At 36.7% G+C, this 22978-nt stretch overlaps 1 protein-coding gene across 7 annotated transcripts in view; it reads left to right on the plus strand.

Moving 5' to 3' along the window:
- LOC117420672 (protocadherin Fat 1-like) overlaps positions 1-22978 on the plus strand; it is a 75095-nt gene that overhangs the window by 11520 nt on the left and 40597 nt on the right. For all 7 annotated transcript variants that reach the window (XM_059027148.1, XM_059027172.1, XM_059027169.1 and 4 more), the window contains exon 3: positions 9386-9700. In XM_059027148.1, coding sequence (XP_058883131.1) covers positions 9386-9700 — 315 coding nt within the window. The remainder of the gene's footprint in view (positions 1-9385; positions 9701-22978) is intronic.

Genomic DNA, 22978 nt, shown 5'->3' on the forward strand with positions numbered 1-22978 from the left:
AATTACAAGATAATATTTACAGCTTACTTTGAAGGTTGATTGCTCTGCCATTTGGAAAAAGTTATCTGGAGCCTGTTCTTTTAAAAGCCCACGTGGATGTGCTCTATTTTACTGGAGCTATTTATTATTGATGTTGCTTGAATATAATTTAGAATTCTTAAACGGCCATGGAAACCACAAAACTACAGCGTACTGCTGGAACACTGAGACTTTATGTAGTGTCAAAAGAGATGAATTGAGAGGGATGTTTGTGTAGTCTTTCCTGAGAAGAAAGTGGGGTGTACGTTGCTAGTTTTAGAATGGATCTATTTTAAAGGCCTTTATTTTTAGGTTTTGATGCTCCAGATTTGTGTTAAACTGTAGTGCGCGTATTTTGTTCTTGAATGTTTAGACGGAGTGTTCACAATTGTTTACTTCCATTCTATTGTATTCGGATCAGTTAATCCTTTCTTATGCAATGGCTTGTGGGAACTAGAAGACTAATGGCAATTCTTAATGTATTGCTGTGTGCTTGGATTTTCTTCCAAATAAATCTGGATGTAAACGCTGATCTTGGTCTTTTGTATTTACATTGACTTTTATACTATAGACTAATAATGACGGCAAGGTAGGAAATTGCATTCCCGTTTGTTATTACGGCGTCACAGGAAATTGGTAGGTGGTGAAAAAAGTAGATATTGGCATTTGGCATTTTCTATCTGTGAATGGCTGATCGTCGTTTTACGTTTCTTTCCATAAAATTGTGAAGTGTAGCAAACATAAATGTTGTCAATCTTTATTAAAAGCTACATTTTTACTTGAAATTATTCGTTAATGTATGCTACAGACAAAATCGTTTTAATAACACAGTCATTGTTATTGACAAGTCAGCTGACTAAGCAGTGTTCTCGCTTTGTATTGCTGCTTGTTTGATATGTCGCAAGATCCTTTTATCACGTCTGTTTGGTGATATTAAAAATGTAAGTGGACAAGGTGAAACAAAAGATAGCGCTGGGTTTATATCATGTAGTGGATACTAGCTCTAGAGAAGTCAGAAGTGTGGAATTCTTTTGGAATTCTAGCAAATGAAAATGTGACTGGATTCGTCGCTTGTAAAACTTGTCATTATGTTTTTGTGTACGACGGCACAGGTGTAGCTCCCATTCAACTGGTGACATGAAAGAAATAGACAGGTATTTTATAGTGAAGTAAGCAGAGAGAGTTAATATATTACAATGTTAAAATTTATCCAGACCACTAGAGAAAGCTACCACGCTGTATAGCCTATTGTATAAACTCAATGAATCTGTGGATAATGGACCGATACACATAACTTAGTTGGATTTAAGTGTAGGGTAAAAGTACACAAAAAGAACTCTCAATAGGCAGAATCGCCAGACCCCTGGTTTGCCATCCCTAGTGATTGTGAAATTCAGTGACCTTGTATTTAATTCTACAACACATCAACATAGTGCCAATTTATTAGCTCTTTCCATATGCGTGTGTGTATATGTGTATGTGTGTATATATATATATATATATATATATATATATATATATATATATATATATATATATATATATACTGTTAACATAAAAAAACATACAGTACGTGAATATGTCTGACAAACCTTCGAACACAGCCCCAATGTAGATCGTATTTTACTGTTTCAAATGCGATAACAAAATGGATATTATAGAGCTCCATTTAACCAGATTTGTATTTTTCATGAAATACTAAATACAAAATAAATCAAAAAAAAAGTTCAACCAGAAGTTGGTAGTTACCAGTACCTGAAGCCGTGCAGTGAGAGATAACACAATCTACTATTAAAGTCAAATTTAAGCTAAATATATTTTTTCTAACATTTTGCAGAACAAAAATCTAAGTACTCCATAGTGTGTTGCAGACTTTGAACTTGATCTGCTTTTTATTGCACTGAGGCAGTGAGTAGCCGACTTCATACTGCCTGTTGCTTTGAGAAGTATACAGAGGATTGTAGTGTTAACAACCGAGACTGACATCATAGCGCATTTGTCCCTGGTTGGTGTGTAGATAAAAGCACACAATCACTTATTCAGGTGCAGTAAAGTTTGCAATGTCTCGGATCCTCCACGGCTTCCACTTCCTTCTACTAGGAGGCTGTGTGGTCCAGTGGTTAAAGAAAAGGGCTTGTAACCAGGAGGTCCTCCGTTCAAATCCCGGCTCACTTACTGACTCATTGTGTGACCCTCAGCAAGTCACCTAACCTCCTTGTTCTACATCTTTCCGGTGACTCTGCAGCTGATTGCCCCCTTGTCTCTGTTAGTCGTCTTGGATAAAGGCGTCTGCTGAATAAACAAAATAATATATAATAATAATAATACTGCCTGGAAACCTAGGTTGAAAACACGCATCTGGTTAGCAGCAATCTGTGATGGAACTATCGGATTGCGATCCTCCCCGTTCTGTCTTCCAAGCACAACCAAACATCTAATCAACACAGTTCCCTTTTATGCTCAAAACCAAGCCCCATCAATCCTCCATGACCAATCGCTAGTCGATTGTAGCCGTGAAAAAACACTGGCTTTGACCGATGCGCAACTCGAAACACCTGTGTGACTGTCCTTCCCAAGATGGCCGCCGCAAGCTGACTTAACCCTTTGCAGTCCATTTATTAAGTGCGTGTCAGGCGCGTCAGGTCCAATTTATTTTCATACACGCAGTTAATTTTAGATGCGCTGTTTAAAAGTATTTTTTTTCCACAGTCAAACGGGTTTAAAAGGCCTTGCATATCAACAAAGCACTCACTAGGCATCTCCAGTCCCGCCCCACCCTTTCGTTTGCTATAGCTTTCACATATGCTAAGAAATAAATAAGTCGTACATACCAATCAATCATCTCCTGATCACTCGTTTTATCACCAAACTCCTCAATAATGCGATCCAAGTCATTATTTTATTACTATAACATCTCAAAAAAGCTCTGCAAATGTCTGTGATATTCTCTGTACGCTGATTCAGTAACAGGCAGCTTGTTTCCTTATGGCCGCCCCTATCTGATGCCAGGGGCAAGTATGACTTCATGAGATACGCCCTTTTTTTTCGGGCTTGTCTCGGCTCCTGTTGCTCCCACTCGGCCACTGAATGGTTTTTGGCGAAAAAACAACTAGAAACCCGTTTTTTTTGATGATGTCAGACAGGGTCCGACATTGGACCGGATAAGAATAATTGCAATGTCGGACCAGGTTCGACATAGGACTGCAAAGGGTTAAGTTATGTTCCATCTTGGTGCAGACCCGTGAGAGATGGCTCTAGTGTCACCACCTGACGGGAAGCCAGGTTTCACCCACCTTCTTACCTTCACCCTGCTACAACATTCATAAATATTAACACAAGTGTTGTGTATGGAATTGGGGCCACTTAACCACGCAAATCACGTAATGATGTTATTGTTTGAATCCATTTCCTAATACAGGTGCCTCTCTAGTTGCTGCAGCTGAAAGGGCACTGTGGCCATAATGGTCGAGAATAGACATACATTTTGAGGGGCACCCATGGCAATTGCCACATGGCCAGCGTTAATTTCATGCCCTGGTATACAAGAAACTCATTACAGGAATGACAAAGTCTGTGGAATACATTGGAGCGCGTTTTACACTGGTGCGCGGCTATATCAGAAAAAATATATTATTATTTAAAATATTTGGGACGGCTAATGCACTGGCTGCAATGCTATACAATTTGTTTTAAAAAGAATAAAATGTAGAGGGGGCACCCGAGTGACGCACCCAGTAAAGGCGCTCCGCGCAGAGTGCAGGATGTGCCCTATAGCCTGGAGATCGCAGGTTCGAATGCAGGCTGTGTCACAGCCGACCGTGACCAGGAGTTCCTAGGGGGCAGAGCACAATTGGCTGAGCGCTGCCCGGGTAGGGGGGGCTTAGGTCGGCAGGGGAATCCACGGCTCACCGCGCATCAGAGACCCCTGTGGCCGATAGGGCGCCTGTGTTTCTGCAGTGGAGCTGCCAGATCTGTGTTGTCCTCCGGCACTATAGGTCTGGTGGCATTGCTGTGGATCTGCAGTGCGAAAAATGATGGCTTGGCAGGAGCACATTTCGGAGGACGCGTGTTCCAGCCTCCGTCGGCGGGGGGGTTGCGAGCGGTGAGCTGAGGATACAGATAATAATTGGGCATGCTAAACTGGGGAGAAAAACCGGGGTAAAAAAATTGGCAATGACTAAATTTAAAAAAAATAAAATAAAATAAAAAAAGAATAAAATGTAGAAGCAGTTAGATTATATATGTTTTTTGGTTTTACAGAAAACATATAGAACTTTTATGTCTGTAACCATGTGGGCAATAAAATGAAACTTTATGAAAGCTAACAATTTATAAAGCTGTAATGATTCCACAGAGAGGCTTTACATTTTTATTTCTGTATCATACAGAGGCTGTGATTTATAAAAGTTTCATTGTGAAGGCAAATAAAATACTTTGACATGTAGCAACACAGTTTTGCCGGCAGGTTGCCCTCATCAAATGCAAATGCACTTGCAGTGCCCTTCCTGTTGTGAATGAGAGCAGTAGGCTGATTCTTATTGATGCTAGATAAGGTTGGTATGTGCTGAATTGATTGTCTTTCTGTGTTTGGCTGCGAAAATCCAGACTGGCCTTGCTTGCTTCCTGGCAGATTGATAGTACCAAAGGATCCGCCCAGCCAAAGTTTTCTTTTATATTCCGAGCTCAAGCCAGAAGTGTGACTTTTAAGAAGTTCTAAACTCATGACTCAAAATGGACTTTGCTTCAGAAGTGTTGCCTGAGCAACCAGACTAGGAATGTGCAGTAGGTTAAAGTTGATTGTGGGGTGCGAAATGCAAAGCACACTTTCCTCAGTTAAAGCTTGTTGTTTTCCCAGACCATTAAATCATTTTACTTCCAGGGATACTTGCCTTACTTGTTGGATGACTGCTGTGTTTCTTTGGTCACTACTGTAAATATGAACTTTCTGCAAGTCACTGGTCTGAAGACTATGGTTAAAAATGTAGGGGCAGTGAAATGTTGGTACTTTTGGAGCATTACACATTTTTCAACAACTTGCATGTCTAAAAGAAGGCATTATTGCTAGATTTTCTTAAAATCCTGTGTTTTTTTAACCCTTTTGCGGTCCTATGTCGGACCTGGTCCGACATTGCAATTTTCCCTTTCTGGTCCAATGTTGGACCCTGCCCGACATCATCAAAAAGATGCAAAACACAGGTCTCTAGTCGTTTATTCTCCGGAAAAAGCCGAGAAAACCATTCAATGGCCGAGTGAGACCGATAGGAGCCGACAGAAGCCGGAAAAAAAAGGGGGCGTATCTCATGAATACAGATAGCCCCGGCATCACATAGATAACACGGACATAAACAAACAAGATAGCTGCTTCTGCATCCAGCGCTCAAAGAATATCACAGACATTTGCAGAGCTTTTTAGATGTTATAGTAATAAAATAATGACTTGGATTGCATTGTTGAGGAGTTTGGTGATAAAACGAGTGATCAGGAGATGATTTTTCAGTATGCACGACTATGAAGAGGTATGTGAGAAATACAGTGAACAAGGGGTGGGGCGGGGCTGGAGATGCAGTACAGAGTGTCCTGTTGATATGCAGTGCATTTTTTAAACCTGTTTTACTGTGAAAAAATACTTTTAAACAGCGCGTCAAAAATAAACTGCGCGTGTGAAAATAAATTGGACCTGACGCGCCTGACACGCGCTGAATAAATGGACCGCAAAGGGTTAATTTATCATTTTACCATTTAGGCAATATATTTTTTTTGTATACTTTCGCGAAGTAAAGTAAAAACAAACTGGCTTTAGTCTTTATAAAAAAATAATGCTAGTGTGAAATCCCAAAGGATAAGAGGTAACTGCTCTTGAATAAAGCACAACATTAAAACTGAGATTTTGACATGTGTAACAGCCTAGCTGACAGACATACACTGGAGCTGTTAAAATAACATTCATTGGGATGACAATAGGAGCTGTCTGGGCAGGTCTCAAAAGATTTCTTGTACTGGAAGTAATGGGCTAAACTCTGCTGCAGTTCCATCAGGCATGTTATATTTGTATCACCCTGTTCACAATGTGTGAATCAGAGTACTCAAACTCGATTTACTCCGAAAATATACATTACCGGTATGGTAAATGTTTGTTACTTGAGCAGAAATGTATTCTATTAATTTAAAATCAATTGGAAAAATGCTGGCAGTCACTTATGTAGCTGTGATCTCTTTAGAAGAAGGGGGAGAAGCATGGTTCCAAAGGAAACATGAGTTGAGAGATCAGACTGCCATTTCCCCACCCTCTCCATCAAACTGGTTTTGCCACCTTATATTTTTATATTGGTTTCAATCTCATTCAAATGTCTTGATTTTGGCCCAAATTCTGAATATGAGAGGATGATATGGTGAGTGCTCAGACTTTTGTTTTAGACAATTATTCCATTAAAAAAAAAAAAAATTATATATATATATATATATATATATATATATATATATATATATATATATATATATATATATATATATATATATATATATATATATATATATATTATAAATTAGTGCTGGGACAAATATTCAAACACATATCTTTTGACATGTATTCCAATACAAAAATCAGATGTTCGTATTCAATAGAAATGAGAAATACCTTGCACTTATTTACTTCCTCACCAGAAGTTGCACAACAGTTTCAAAAATGGCAAATGAAAAAGAGCTCTGTGTGATATGTGAGATTAATATATGTATATAAAAAAAAAAACACAGGATCAACACAGCAGCTCTTGAGCCTCTATTTAAAAGTTTAGACATCAAAAAAGTAAACGAACCGGATTATGCGCGTGCACACATAGTGATCTCTATGGAAGACCATCAGCGCCAAAAACGCATTGTGCTGCTTTAGAGCAAGTCAGAATCTCATGGGACATAAAGGCAAGCACGTCATTCTGAAATGCCTCGCTTAAACAGTACCCAACTTGCTGGAAATGTTCTGTAGTGATTTTTATATATTATATATTTTTTGTTCCGACTTTGTTATGTAGAATGTAATAAACGAGAACCAAAACAGTGAGTTTTTTCCCCTTCATTTTACGCCATTTCCATGTTTGTTTTATTTGAAATGTTTAAAGTTAAATTTCAGTTTTTTGTTTTTTGCTCAGCTACAAAAAGGCACAAGTAAACCTCGTGTTGTTGCTTTATGAAAACGTGTCTATGGCCACTGTTTACTGTGGAGAAATGGCAAGGAATGAAAAAATAATAAAATGCGGTGTCAACTTTATCTGCTATTTATGTCGGGAAGAAATAAAATAATGTTTTAACTTGAACTGCTATTTGGCCTCCTTTTATTTTGTATTTAATTCACTGGAGTAAAGTAAGGCCTACACAATGTATTCTTTACTCCTGGGATATTTTTCTACTTTAACGTGTCACATATTGTAAGGTCTTGCTGTGATATAAAGGCACACACACGGGCCACGCCCCCCCTGCCCCTGCTGCTATGCTGTCTCTGCCTGTGTTCTGAGCAATATAATGGCTTTTATTACTTTTTGAAAACAAACAAATATCCTAACGAATATTTTAATTGATTTAATCTGACAAATCCACTGAATACCTCGCCTACACGTGAAGGTTGTCAGTGAAAACCCACCTTCTCTTTTCCCTGCTGTAAGTTCATAAAACAATCGTGGAATAAAATTAGCCCGTGCAAACAATTGCTTTTTAATTTAGATGTAGTTCAAATGACAGTATGTAGCATTTCACCAATACATTTCAGCCTGTATTTTCCATACAATACTGCATTTACTTTAAGAGAAAAAGTGAGATTTTAATATGGATTTACCTGTCAACTTCCTTATACCTTCATTTCTTTTGGAAGAAAAATATGACTCTATTAAATGATCTGAGAGGAGAAAAGCTTTTGTTCATGTAAATAAAATCTTATCCTTAAGATGGTGTGTAGTTTATGCACTACCCTATAAGATTAACCATTGTTAACCTACTTAGAAACCTACTATTTATTTTACACATGGTTTATGTAATTGAGTTCTCTGTGGTTGACCAGTGAGATAATAAAACTTTTTTTATATATATATAAATACAAACCATAATCATTTTAGGAGCTCAGTTTTCATACTACAAGCTTTCCAAAGCATTGGAATTTCAGCTATTTTGCTTATATTGGAAGAATTGACCAGAACGTTTATGGAAGCATGAGGCCAGTAGAGGCTGTGGAATACAGAGACTATTGACAGAAGTTAACGGCATTAGTTCAAAGTTGTGTCTGGCTATTTTACGAAGTTAAGAAGAGTGTTTTGGGTTAAATAGCAGTGTGCAACTTTGTTTTTTTTGTTTTTTTTCCCATAACAAATATGTGTAATATATTTGAGTGGCTATCTACTTTTGTACTGTTTATTTGTATATTGAACTTACAATGTTTATGTGCAACATTACAATCTGTTTAATTCATTTTGTTTATGGATTTCTAAAGACTAAATACCCACATTCCAGTATGAAAAGTGAATATAGATGATGCACTGGATATTACAAAACAATCCCCTTTCGGCAGTTTATATTCATTGTGGCTTCAATTGCCAAATTTTATATATGTTAAGGTAAAAGTTAGAATCTGGTAAATCTTAAGTTTTACCGGAAACTGACATTTACCAAGTAAGGTGGTAAATGTCTGTAATTATGAAGAAATATATTGCTTTTTGGACATTTACCAAAATGTATTTTTTACTGTAACACATACATTAAATATGCAATATCTTAAATTGAAGTATATGTCATTATGCTCTTATGCATGTGATAAATAAACACCTTATGGGACTGAATGTTACAGGTTCTAACCATTATTTTTTTTTAACTTGGTGGTTACTCTATGTCAAAAAACCATAATGCACTCTAAAAAGAGCAACTGTTTGTTGATGGAAACTTGCTGTGCTAATTTTATGTCCTCTTTTATACTCTTCCCCCCCCCCCCCACACACACTTTTCTTTAACATTTTAAGCAGCCCTGGCATCAGTCTTCCTACAAAATTGAAAATATGTCTTTGGAACAACTGTGGTGTCTTATCTAATTGTGTTATAGATTATAGTTGTGTTTATAGATCTTGTCTTCATAATAGCAATCTTTTAACTGCCCTTTGTTGTGCTGCAGAATACCACTGTACCCACAGTTTTTTTTTTTATTTGTTTTTTTTTGAGGCTTAAGTTTTAACCCATATAACATTGATTTGCCATACTATGGCTCAAACACAATATTAAACAATATTTATAATAAAAAATAAAGCGATTTATTAGGATTGCTAATGTTCTGATGCACTTTTAAGAGTGTATTTTACTGATGGGAGGGTTAAAACATGGTTTTGTTTTCTTTTTGCAGGTATCATAAGAACAGAAGAGCTTTTGGATCATGAGACTACTTCCCACTATTGGCTGACAGTTTATGCCTCAGATCAAGGGGTTGTTCCTCTCTTTTCTTTCATTGAGGTTTACATAGAGGTTCAGGATGTTAATGATAATGCCCCACAGACATCAGAGCCTGTCTATTACCCAGAAGTTATGGAGAACTCCCCTAAGGATACGCCTGTCATCCAGATTGAAGCTTATGACCCAGACTCAAGATCCAGTGACAAACTAACCTATAAGATTACAAGTGGAAACCCGCAGGGATTTTTTAATGTAAATCCCAAAACTGGTAAGCACTCTCTATTTTTTTTGTAATATATATATGTTTAGCATAAATACATTTCAATGACTTGACATTATGCTAGAATAATGCAGTGTATTTCTCTGATTTTAAATTCCTACAGAATAAGTGCGTATTCTGAGATGAATGTATTTTGACAACTGTAATGGAATTTACTTTTAAAAAGCTTACATAAAAGCTACATATTTACAATTTTACAGCGTTAACAAAATGTTAGTTTTGTTTATTTATTTTTATTAATGGTTTACTGAAACTTGCATGTATTTATGATGTGCCTTTCACTGTTTATTGAAGTAAAGAAACCTTGTAATCTTTCAGTGGAATTTGAACTCTACGGTATGAGTTTCTTTATGCATCTTGAACATGTATTATGCAATTACACACTCGTATGTGGAGAACCTCTTCTGATTATGGTTGCATTTAGTAGGGATTCATTGAATATCAAAATCAGAGCTGGCTTGTACATATGTTGGGCACAGTGCTAGGAGATTTCTTTTTGTTTATGTTCTTTACTGATTTCAAATAATCAGAATTAATTTTAAACAATTAAGTATTTTATATATATATATATATATATATATATATATATATATGTATATATGTATATATATGTATATATGTATATATATGTATATATGTATATATATGTATATATGTATATATATGTATATATATATATATATATATATATATATATATATATATATATATATATATGTATAATATATATAGTAGTTGTCCTCAAGCTTTAGAGGATTAATGTAACAGAATTCAAACTATGTTTTATTGTCTGGTCTGGATTAAGTAGATTAGAGTGTGTCCTGGAGATTTCATAGGCTTTGCAGAGAGTTTTACTTCAATGCTGCCCTGTTTTTCATAATGATATTTCCTGCCTAGGTGATGCAGACCCCACACAGGAAACCTACAGTATTTAGATTAAGCTGAAGACTGATAAATAATTTGAATGAAAGACAAAAATGGGAGACATTTATTTTAATATAGCTTTGTTTTAGTTTTTCAGAAGAGGTTTCTTTTACACATTTTTTTTTCATTTTAGAAGTGGAGGTTTCTTGTTACCTAAAATTGTTTGTTTTTTATGATGATGATGTTGTTGTTATTGTTTTTATTTATTTCTTGGCAGACGCCCTTATCCAGGATGACTTACAATTGTTACAAAATATCACAGTACAAAGTATCACATTACAGATAAGAGCAGTTATAAAGTACTGTGAAATCAGTAGAAAATAAGAAGTCAAATAACAGCAAAATTTAAGAATACAGTAAGTAATTACTTTTAAGAGCTTGACTAAGAGCAGTTAACTTATGGTAAAAATATTTGCTTATATGAGTAAAGTCCATTAAGATCATATCGTAAGTATGATAAATGGATGAGAATGATTTCAAATAAGAGCAATTACAAAAAACATGAATACGGATACCTATAAGAGTACAATCAAGTACAAGATACAGGAAATAGTTATAATTAAGGGCAGTAGTAGAATACAATGGGGTATGTTGAAGCAGTTCAGTGCAAGTATAAGCTGATGCAAGTGCTGGTACAATTGGGTGCCATATAGTCCAGTATGGTCAAGAGTTGAGAGGTTTACAGGCGCCGGAAGGTGGGCAGGGACTGAGCAGTGCTGATATCCGTGGATAGGTCATTCCACCACTGAGGGCAAGGGTAAGAGAAGGAGCAGGCTCTGGAAGCGGGGGAGCGGAATGGGGGTACAGCTAATCTGCTGGTGATGGAGGAGCAGAGGGGGCGAGAGTGGGTGTAGAGAGAAATTATAGTCTGGAGAGTTTTTAACTGGATGCGAGCAGTGATAGGGAGCCAGTGGAGGGAGCGGAGCAGCGGTGTAGCATGGGAGAAATCTTTGGTTGGCAATACATTTCTTTTTTTTTTTTTTTTTTAATTTAGTCGTTGCCAGTCAGTTTTTATTATTTTCTCCCCAATTTGAAATGCCCAATTATTTTTAAGCTCAGCTCACCGCTACCACCCCTGCGCTGACTCGGGAGGGGCGAAGATGAACACACGCTGTCCTCCGAAGCGTGTGCCGTCAGCCACCCGCTTCTTTACACTCTGCAGACTCACTGTGCAGCCACCTCAGAGCTACAGCGTCGGAGGACAACGCAGCTCTGGGCAGCTTACAGGCAAGCCCGCAGGCGCCTGGCCAGACTACAGGGGTCGCTGGTGCGCGGTGAGCCGAGGACACCCTGGCCGACCTAACCCTCCCTCCCCCCGGACGACGCTCGGCCAATTGAGCGCCGCCCCCTCGGAGCTCCCGTCCATGGTCGGCTGTGGAATAGCCTGGACTCGAACCGGCGACATCCAGGCTCTAGCGAGTGCTTTTACTGGATGTGCCACTCGGGAGCCCCGGCAATACATTTCTAAATCTAATTTTGTGAACTGACAGCTTTTATATTTTACACTTCCGGATGAACAGTGAGCCATAAGACCGAAATTGTAATGTTCTAAGTATTTATAACTTGTCAATTTTCCATTGGGCACCATTCACAAAACATAATATTGCATGCTTAAAGCTGGTAGCATACAATGCCTTCTAAATAAAGTGAGACATCTAACTGATGACTGAAGCATGGCAGACATGAACCAGTTAGGTTAGTGTGATGCTGGGTTTTATGTTTACCTGTTTTTTTAATTCTCTGTCCTGGGATTTTCCTTTTTTGGTTCATGACATGAAAAGTAGCTGTGCTGTTGCTACCAATGCAAGTTGTGATAGTCTTCTTTACACAAGGCACCAAAGAAACTCAGAAGACTGATATATATTTTTTTAAATTTTATTTTCTTCAGTTTTAATAATATGTTTCATGTTCATTTGGAAAATGTATTTCTAATTTCCCCATTTTCAAGTATGATTGAAGTAAATGGCCTAAAGTACATTTTGTTAAAGTAAATGTTCTCTTTGTTTTGAAAAATTAATGATTTATATTTAAATTTATTTATTTCTTCATTTGTTCCATGTATTTACTTATGTATTTGTTTAAAATATGAATTTGGCATCCTTACACCGAGGAGCGTTACTGCAGTTAAATATATAGATAAATAAATAAAATAATGCAGATTCCTTAAGGAGGCTGAAAGTTCGTCCAGCGAATCCCTCAGTATTAAACAAATTATAAATTCAGTATTTAACTTCTATAAGTTAACTCCCGACCAAAAAGAATGCCATTTTAACATATAATCATTTTGTTCAGATGTATTCTTCCTGCTTATGATACAGCATAACTTACAACTACTTGGAAGCCCTGTGATGTTAAACACAGGGTTGGGAAAATGAGGGTCTGATTTTAACTGGCTAAACATTGCAGTGAATTATTAGTTAGCTACAGTCGGGGGGAATACCAAAATGAAATGAAACCTTGTTTGAGAATCCTGGCATTTAAAATGAGGATAAACTGAGGGCAGTGCTGCACTTGCTCAGTAACCTTAAATTTGGATTGTGGAATTCTGATTGACTGACTTAATGCTGTAAACATTTCTACCAAAGTAAAGGGCAGTAAAATGTTGTTGCTGTTATGTGGTTTTGAAGAATGTGTGCAGTGCATTGCTGTTTGCTTCATTTGTTGAAAAAATATTTTTTGCACTTTTAAGTCCCCAAAAAAAGTTTAAAAAAGTCTATTCCACTGCCATTCATAATTTATGGCGTGAAGGAACACTTCTGCCTGTTTTCTCTGTTACATTAGTGCCCCTGTATCTGGTGGAATTAACATTCTTGTGAGCATGTGTGCACTGTATAATTAGTATTGTATCCTATTAGTCTGTGTTTTTGGTAGTGTAGTTGAAGATGTGTGTGTAGTACAAGAGGTGATTTATTATGCAAGAAATGTAACCCAAGCCTACTCAGTCAAATACTTTATACTCAAGGTTCTAGATTTGAAAAATTACTGTAATTAAATTTAGATCAAGCTGGGGGATTCAGTAGTTATTGAAATCTCTATTAAACTGAAAATAAATATCTCCATAATTCTTATGAGGATGGATTCATCTCACATTTTTATATGCATTACTAATCCCTTGAGTAACATGAAGGATCATACATTGCTTATAGCCTGTGGGTTTAACAGCAAATCATCCACTCCCCATTCTCATATGTTATCAACAACGCCTGTACTGTTCAACACAGCCTTAGCAGTTTCTCAAAGACCCCACAGAGAGCAGGGAAAGCCAAATAGGAAATAGATACTGCCTCAAACAACTTCCTGGAGTTTCCGGCAATTTAGGCCAACCTCAGGCTTCAGACACTGCGGTCAAGAGAATTTGATCATTCTTGAAAACATAAATGCAGTAATGTTTATTTTGGGATTTGGGTGTTGGGGATGGTTTTTACTGCATAGACCTAAAATCTATAGAATTTAACAGACTGCAAAAATAACACCAGTAAATTCCTGGCATAAAAAAAGGCAAAAAATGTATTAAACACATGGGTTCTACATAATTATTTGTTGCGCAAATTGTGTCTGTACATTGCACCTAATTCAATATGGTGTATTCATAGTCATTTGAGAGAATCTTAAGAGCTTGTAGAACTGCAGTTGAACATTTTTTTGTGGTATGGCTGCTCATAAGCTAATGTGTCTACTTTTTTTTTTTTTTTTTGGTGGGGGGGGGGGGGAATTTTTTTTGTAATGACTAAAACATATACAATGCTACCCCGTTATAATGCGGTTGTCGGGCCCATAATTAGGAGGCCGCGTTATTTGTGTTTCACCTTATAACGAATATATTGGCATTTTTGTTCCCAAAATGATTTACATTAATATTGTCTCACTCTTTTTCCTAGAGCGGCCCTCTTTGGAGTCAGTCTTATCAAGAAAATCTCTTTGTGTTTCTTCATCGTTGCCATCCATGCAGTGTAGATTCTGCATCTTTTGAAACTGCTGCTTGAGTTTCACCTTTTCTTACTCTGTCCACCGGGGGGGGGGGGGGGGGGTCGGCGTTGTCACTAAGGGGGGCGCGAATAACTAAAGAGGCAGTTGTGTTAAAAAAGATAAAACATTTTAAATAAATACATAAATGACAGCTAATTAGGGCAAGTTTTAAACTTTCAAATGAGCCGTTGACGATTACTCTAGGACTTGTAGACGCGGAGAAATTAAGTTTGAAGTGGTGAGTGTGTCAGTGAAACTGCAGTGAACAGTGACGATAAGTGTAAAAAAAATAAAATTCCTGTATTAATGTAAATCGCGTATTTTTTCAGAGATTTAACAAAAAAAGTCCAGATTTAGCTAAATACATAAATGTTAACAAACACAGTCTTAAAAGTCTGAGTGTAAACGAAGCTCTGTAACATACAATGCCAAATCAAACACTTCAATGGGAATGGGCTTGCATGTTAAGAGCTATGCACACCGGACGCGAGCTTGCAAATCAAAAATAATTACAACTATTGATTTAAATGGAGTAATGTACAACACAAGCGAAGCGAACGCCGTGAATGAAGCGAGCAAATATAGAAATACATTTGTTTTATTTGTATTTTTCTGTGCGCTGTTCGTGTCACAGTGGACCAATCAGAAATAAGGTCAAAGGTAGCTTCTGTCAGACTGTCAGTGTCTCGCTCACTCAAGAGATTACCACAGAAATAATTAAAAAAATCTACATCAATGAGAATTTAATTATTAAAGTCAAAAAATATAATGTTCTTTATGATGCCAGTGTTTGTGTTTATAAAGACAATAAAAAGGATGCACATGTCAAGAAATAGCAGAACAATTGGAAATTGATGGTATGTCTATCTCTCTTTATTTCACCTTAATTTTAGTCAAAGTGACGGGGAGTGCCACACACTGGTTTTGTATTTCTATAAAATGATGCTTCTTTGTTTTAATAATGTTGACCAATAATAATAATCACATTAGCTCTTTTACAAGCCGGTGGTATTCCCTAAACTGTTTCCTTTTTTTAGTGTGTGGTGTTCCCATGCTCTTCTGTGTTTTATTTTATTTCGTCTCCACAAAAGGAGCAAAAGAAGACAGTCTTTTCTTTTCATGACTAGCTACATTTTTTTGTATTCGTGTCGTTCACTTCGCTCCCGATGTGCATACTGTATTTTGTGAAAACCTAAGATTTAATTGCTGAACGATAATGTTTTTCAGATGTATCTGTCAGGTAACTGTTGAATCGCCAAGTGTAAACAAAACAAACAAAAAAGAGAGTTGTTACATGTATTTTTTCCCGGATTTATTTGTTAGAAATGTTAGCTAAATGTTGACTTGCCAAGTGTAAACAAAATATTTAAGTTCACTGATTTATTTGGTTAAGGAAAAAATATGCAATTTACACAATTGGGGGGAAAAAAAAACTTAAAATATAAAGTTATGGTCAAAAGTTTTAATATGGGTGGGGGGGGGAAGGGCATGACAAAATATGCTAAAAAAGGGGGGCGGCATTTAAAAACTTTGCACAACACTGCTCTAGGTATTGTAGAATATTTTTATTTTTTATTTTTTTTCTTTATTTTAGGACTGTAAAAACGTTTTCAAGTTCCACTTTTGCCTCCAGTTGTCTTTTTTTATAGTTTTAGCTGCAGCTTTAGGTCGGTTCTGGGAGTAGCTTGTCTGTTTAAACAAAACAGTAATTCCAGACCCAGAGGGGAAAATAATTTTTCGCATATGTCAATGAAAAGATGGAATACTCATTTTGCTCTTGTGGATGTTTACTTTGTGCTATGGGAAAGTAGTTCCTCTTGTTTCTATTGTTGTATGTGCATGGATATCATTTAAGCTTGCATGTTTTAGGAGGGGATGTTCTCTCATACTTCTCATTTGACATAATAAATACTGGATCTTGACTTTATTCACCTCTCGCATTCTTCATCCTGGTGTTATTTAGAAAGTTCACAAAGTGGCTGACTACACCTTTATTGTTTTACGTCACATGCAAAGGAAACTCTGTTATGTCTGTGTTTTGATGTTTAGTGCTGACTGCATTCTAGCCAGCCGTTGTTTAATCTGTTTTGGTTTCACAGCAGTTGCGGTTGAGCTCCTGCTTTATGGCTGTCGTACGGCACAGCATGTTTTGAACACTGAGTCTAACTGCCGTAAGGGGGTTGAAGGTACAAGAGTCAGAGCGAGTGTAATAAATACGTGGTTGTTGAAAGAAGCATCGTCTGTGCGTGTTTATGTACATAACAAACTCCTACCCTGTTTGCCAAGGCATTTACTACCGTATTCTTTTTTACATGAAATTGTATGGCTTTTTGGACAAGTGACAGATTCATTTAAAGATTTATCCGCCTGTCATATGTCCGCCCTAACCGTTTATCCACCATGATCAATCTCTTCAGCAACGTTACTTTATTATTGAACAGAGAAGATTAGTTCAGAGATTGTAGATCCTACCAAAGTTGTCGTACACTGTGTTGTATGTGCTCCGTGCTCTGCCATTGCTGGTAGTGTCACGTGAGCTGTTCAGTGTGTTTATGTAAATAAATCCTGTTTGGCTACGGAGCGCATCAATTTCAACCTCCGTCTCTATCTCCTACATGTCACTCAACAGCGAATGCATACACCCACATGGCAGACGGCTACTCTATCACAACCCTAATACCCTGCCTTATTAATAATGCCTTATTACTGTTTTGCCATAAGCAGGTAGGATTTTTTTTCACATATTGCAGTAAAAGCACATCAACAATTTTAACCATATATATCCTTCACTAACTCATTTGATATCTCCCATCCCTAGCCATATGTTTTAAGTTGTGTCTGTAGTAGGCTAGTTTCGATGAAATTTAAGGCAATGTTGTGTATAAATGTGTTTTAGCTTTACCATGCATCTAGTGCAGTGATACTCACTTGTGGCTCTTTCAGTTTATGCCTTTTTGCAGCAGTGTTTTTAATTGTTTAATTGATTCTAGTTGTTGAATTAAGCAATTGTGGGCCTTGTTTGGAATGGCTGGAGAGAGTGACAAGTGAGTACCACTGATGTAGTTTTTTCATAGTCAAATCATTTAATTCATACGACATTAAACTTTAAAAATGCCTTTTTCTGGAAAGGCCCAGACAACCAAAAAAAGGTTGAATGCAAACTGTGCAAGCAACTCGTGTCATGGAGGTATAACTAATCTCTGGGGTCACTTGACAAGCATAAGTTCATATTATTATTATTATTATTATTATTATTATTATTATTTTTATTATTATTTATTATTTTTAGGAGTAGTAAAATGTGACTGATAACCTGCTTGGAACGGTGACTGTTAAATAAGGCTTTGTCCGGTACTGGTGCAATGCAAGCTTATTGTATAGATTGCAAGCAGGCTCAATTACGTGTAAATAAACAACCTGTATTTTTATTTAAATTATAAAAACATGATTACTGTTCTATATAACATATTTAACTACATGTTAATGTTTTATTCCATTTATATGGATTATCTGTAAAATAGTAAGATTTTCAATCAAATATAAACAAGTAGCTATGGTGACGTCACTAGTAAATTATGCAAATGAGCACCATCAAAGTTTCGAACCTTCCTTCTGTAATGTGTTCCGAACCTTTGAAGGTCAAAATGCACTCTTCGTTGCATCCCTAAAATAAACCCTTTTATGTTTTAATTGTTTAAATAAGGTGTTTCGGCTGTGCAGATGCTTGATGTGGTGTGCTTGAATAAAACTTTTGAGTTGTATGGGATAGTTGTCTTTCATTTTAATATTGATGTTTAACCTTTTCTAGCCGGGTTTAGAATTCTATGCTGTAACTCAGCCGTGTTTTTTTTATTTATTTATTTATTTATTTATTTATTTTTGAATTTTGAAAGAAAATGGTAACACTTATTATTAGGAGGCATAAATAATTTAAACTTTATTAAATTACCCTCAAACATATGTCATTTAAAGCTTAGACCATGAAGAATATGACTGTCAAACAGTTTACAGAATTCAGATAATGTGAAAGGAAAACATTGGCAGAAAAAGGTTGATCATTTTTTTTTTTTTATATAAAGATTGTCAATCACAATTCATCCCCCAACTCCCCCATTTTAGTGTTTTAACTCCCAACACATGGTGCTACAGATGACGGAATGCCCCCTAAAAGATACAGTAGTAGTATTTCCCTTTTCCAGGCTGTTTTTAGAACACTATACTGGAAATCAGACCACGGTTTATTTTTTAGAATTTAAGGACAATGCAGACACTTGTTTTTAAGAACCATAAATCATTCAAGCTTTATCAGATGACCATAAACTTTAATATATCATTTTAAAGCTTAGACCATGAAGAATAGGATTATCAAACAGTTTACAGAATTCACAGAATGTAAAAATATGAAAGGACAAAATTGGCAGAAAAAACTTTTTTTTTTTTTTTAAAGATTGTCAATCACAATTTATCCCCCAACTCCCCCATTTTAGTGTTTTAACTCCCAACACATGGTGCTGCTACAGATGGAAGGAATGTCCCCTAAAAGATACAGTTGTATTTCTCTGTGAGAAGACCCTTTTTTTGCCCTGTTCCTAAGTAATTCATAACATTCAAATATTGGTTTTATTTTGGGGAATTTTGAAAGCAAATGCACTTAGTTGTTAAGAGTCATGAATCATTTAAATTTGATCAAGTCACCATAAAACTATATATACAATTTTAAAGCTTAAAACATGCATAACACAATATGATTTTAAAACTATTTAGACAATTCAGTGCAGGAAATAAAGTACAGAATTAGCATATAAAGGTTACAAATGAAAAACAAAATCTAAAAAGAAAGCAATAAAAATAAATTAAATAAAAAACAATGATTGATGTCTTGAGGTCAAATAATAAATAAAATAAATATTGCACCACAATTGATTTTATGTTGTGTGCCAGTGCTCAAAACATAGTGCAGCATAAAGTGGAATGTTCTCACAAGATATGCAGTGGTACTTCATCTCCACCCATCTTCTTGACTCGCCCTGCTGATGTCGGTGACCATGGCTGCTGTTGCAAACTCTGCACTGCCGAAACACTGACTTGTTCTCTTTTGAGAGGATGAGGCTTGGGAAATGCCGAGCAGTCAGCCTCATAGGATGCACTGTGGGGCTTGGCCTTCCTCCTTGATACCTTGCACTGGAGGCGGCACTGCTGTATTGCAGAATTTGCTTCACAAGGCTCATACGAATTGACAGCATAGTTGGTGGTTTCTGCTGCTTCTCTGAATACAATATGTAAGCATTAAGGATGGACACATCAGTAAGGTGGAAGGCAAGCTTTTTGTACCACTTAATTGTTTTCTGCAGAAAGTTGTAGTATTTCAGCAGCTGGTCACAGTTTGAAAGCATGGTGACCTAATTCCTATCACGCCAGCACAGTGCCATCAGCTTGTCAGAGGTGCGGTAAGTCGCATCTCCTTTCTGCAGTGGTGTTGCATCTGCTTTTATGCGCAAATCTTTAAGCATACCACGGCGATTACCACGCACCGTTCCCAGGCAATGAGTCTTCCGGTCATACAGAGACAGACACAGTTGAGGACTGTTGTAGTAGTTATCTACAGCTAATTGATACCCCCTATCTAACAGTCCCTTCATAAGCTCCATAACAACACAGAAACTAGAACCATGTTGGCCATCAAGCAGTTGTTGGTCTTGCCCAGAATACAACATGTGTTTCCATGTGTAGCCGGTCTTCGCCTCGCACAGCTCTTATGATTTCATCCAAAAATGTGCCCTTTTGTTTGGAATGTACTGCTTGAAATGAAGCCTTCCCTTGTACAGCAAAAGAGACTCATCAATTGAAATGTCTTGTGCTGGTGTATAGACACTTGTAAACAAGGATGTGATGCGGTCGTGGAAGGGGCGGATTTTCCAGAGGCGATCATTTTAAGGCCTGACAGCTTGGTTATCCTGGAAGTGCAGCGCCTGAAGTATTTGCTTGTAGCGGTTCCGGCTCATGATGCTACCAAAGAAGGGAGTGCTGATGGTGGGGTCCCCCTACCAGTAGCTGTCAATAGAGGGCTTTTTCAATATCCCCATCAAAAATGAAAGACCAAAAAACCGCCACAGGCCATCCAACGTGATATTTTTCCAGCTCCTCATTCGTGCCTGGAGTTTATCAGCTGGTCTTTTTTCAACTTGTTCTTGGGCAAATTTATTGGTCTGTATCTGAATGTCATTCATCACATCATCAGTGAGAAACAGCTTCAGATATTCCAGCCCAGTTGCTTCTTCCCCCATTCTTTTATTTGTCCCAGGAACACCAGTGAATGGGAATGCATGGGACGACTTCTCTTCTGTGCACCACGTGTCATTTTCTGTAAGGTCGTGGGAGATGGAGGATGATGCTTTTCCTCGGCTACTTCCCCTAAAGATACCCCTGGTTGTGCACTGCAGCCTTCAGCAGTATTACAAAAGGGAGAAACAGTTACTGACAAGTGTATAATAAATGTAATAATTATCATTATAATAATACATTATGTATTATAACTGCATTGATGCATACCAACTAACTTTATTCTTACAAAAGCCTTCTGTGGTACAAACATATTTACTTTATAAATACAAATTCTGGATTGTATTTTTATTTGTAATTTTCCATCTGGAAGGTACTTTTGAACCTGTTTTTTAGTAGTCATATTTGCACAACAGACATTTTAGGTGCAAGGTAAGTGTTTATATGGCTTAGTTGTTTTGTATTGGTTTTTTGTTTTACTAAATGTTATTATAAAAAGTTTATCATCCTTTTTACCATTGCTATACTGCACATTTACTGTGTGTTTTGCTGATTTGATTGTGCAACCCGCTGTAGTTCAATGATTTAGGCTGTACAATGCTTTGCAAAAAAAAAAAAAACAACACTTACTCTTTCATAAGAATACATATGTTCTTATGTTCATACTGTGTTTTCCACAACAGACATTTTATGTACATTACTATTTACTAGTCGAGTTGCATTTATATATTCAAGCAATATGCATTTAGTTTTTTCATTTGAAGCATTTACAGCTTCTGTTCTGGTGTTATGTTTTACTATGAAGTAATATTATAGTAACGTCACCTTTTATAAAAGGGTATCGTCCTTTTCAAATGGATAGCTGTCAAACAATTTATGTATGTTGGTTTATTTACTATGTTTATATGTAAATTACCTCAGATTGTTGGCTTATTGATCCTGTCAGGCAATTTTTATTTTTATTTTTATAAAAATGTATTTGTTTTAGAAACGTTTTATAAGTAGAAACAGTAAGTTTGGCTAACTTTTTTTTGTGGCGAAGCATAGTAATTCTGACTAGCTTCATTGTAAAGTATAGCGAAGTATGCTAATACCCCACATAACTCAACTAATAAACAGTAGTGCTCCTAAAATGCACACAAAAAAGCCCAAGTCTGTGGATGCTTCACGGGAAGAAAAAAAAAAACTACCCTTCGTCACACTTATGTACTTATAAAAGTTTTGTCTGACAGGATCAGCAAGCCATCAATTTGAGGTACTATAAACACAGTAAATAAACCAACTTGCATAAATAAATTGTTTCATAAATATATTACTGATGGCGTAAGAGATGCACATAAATAAAAGACCATTTAAAAAAAAATAATGAATCGTCTTACCTTCAGTGTCACTTGAATCCCCCTCAGTATCGACAATGAAAGACGGATCAACCTCTTCATCCTCCAAATCAAGATCCTCACAACCACTGGAGTAATCAAAGTCTCCTTCATCCTCCAAAATTAACTCCAAGGCAGTCTGGGGATCAATTCTGCGCTTTTGCTTTCCAAATTCAATTTTTTTGGAAACTTTTTTTTTTTACTCTCACAAAAACTCTTCTCTCTGCTAAAACTCCTAACTACTACAAATTGATTTTAAGTTCACCAAGCCTTCTCTTCAGTTCATGTGGCTCTTTTAAGCCTATCAGTACACATAATTCACGTTGCAGTGGCATTTTCAATGTTGCAATTTAATAAACAAACCATGCAAGGCGAAGGAGGGGAGGGGCCCGAAATACTTGGGCTCGGCCCTGAGGTAAACTTTCCAGGACCCAAAATATTCGGGCTCGACGTTCAAAAGATTAAAATGTACCGTGACAATGACTGGCGGCGACGGTTTTAGGTACGAGTATAACTGTGGCGGTTCTAGTGTTAAAGTGGTAATTTTTGTGGCGCATGTGTAGAAAAATATTGTATGGCATTAGGTTCGAGTACTTGAGTACTCGAAATTTTTAACGCTCGAGTACTCGAGCACTAAATTACTCAATTCCCACCCCTAGTATGAAATAACACCAAGGTGGTAAAAATTTACCTAAACAGATTTATTTTTTTAGATTAGGTG

Source organism: Acipenser ruthenus, chromosome 1, assembly GCF_902713425.1.
Source record: "Acipenser ruthenus chromosome 1, fAciRut3.2 maternal haplotype, whole genome shotgun sequence".
NCBI lineage: Eukaryota > Metazoa > Chordata > Actinopteri > Acipenseriformes > Acipenseridae > Acipenser > Acipenser ruthenus.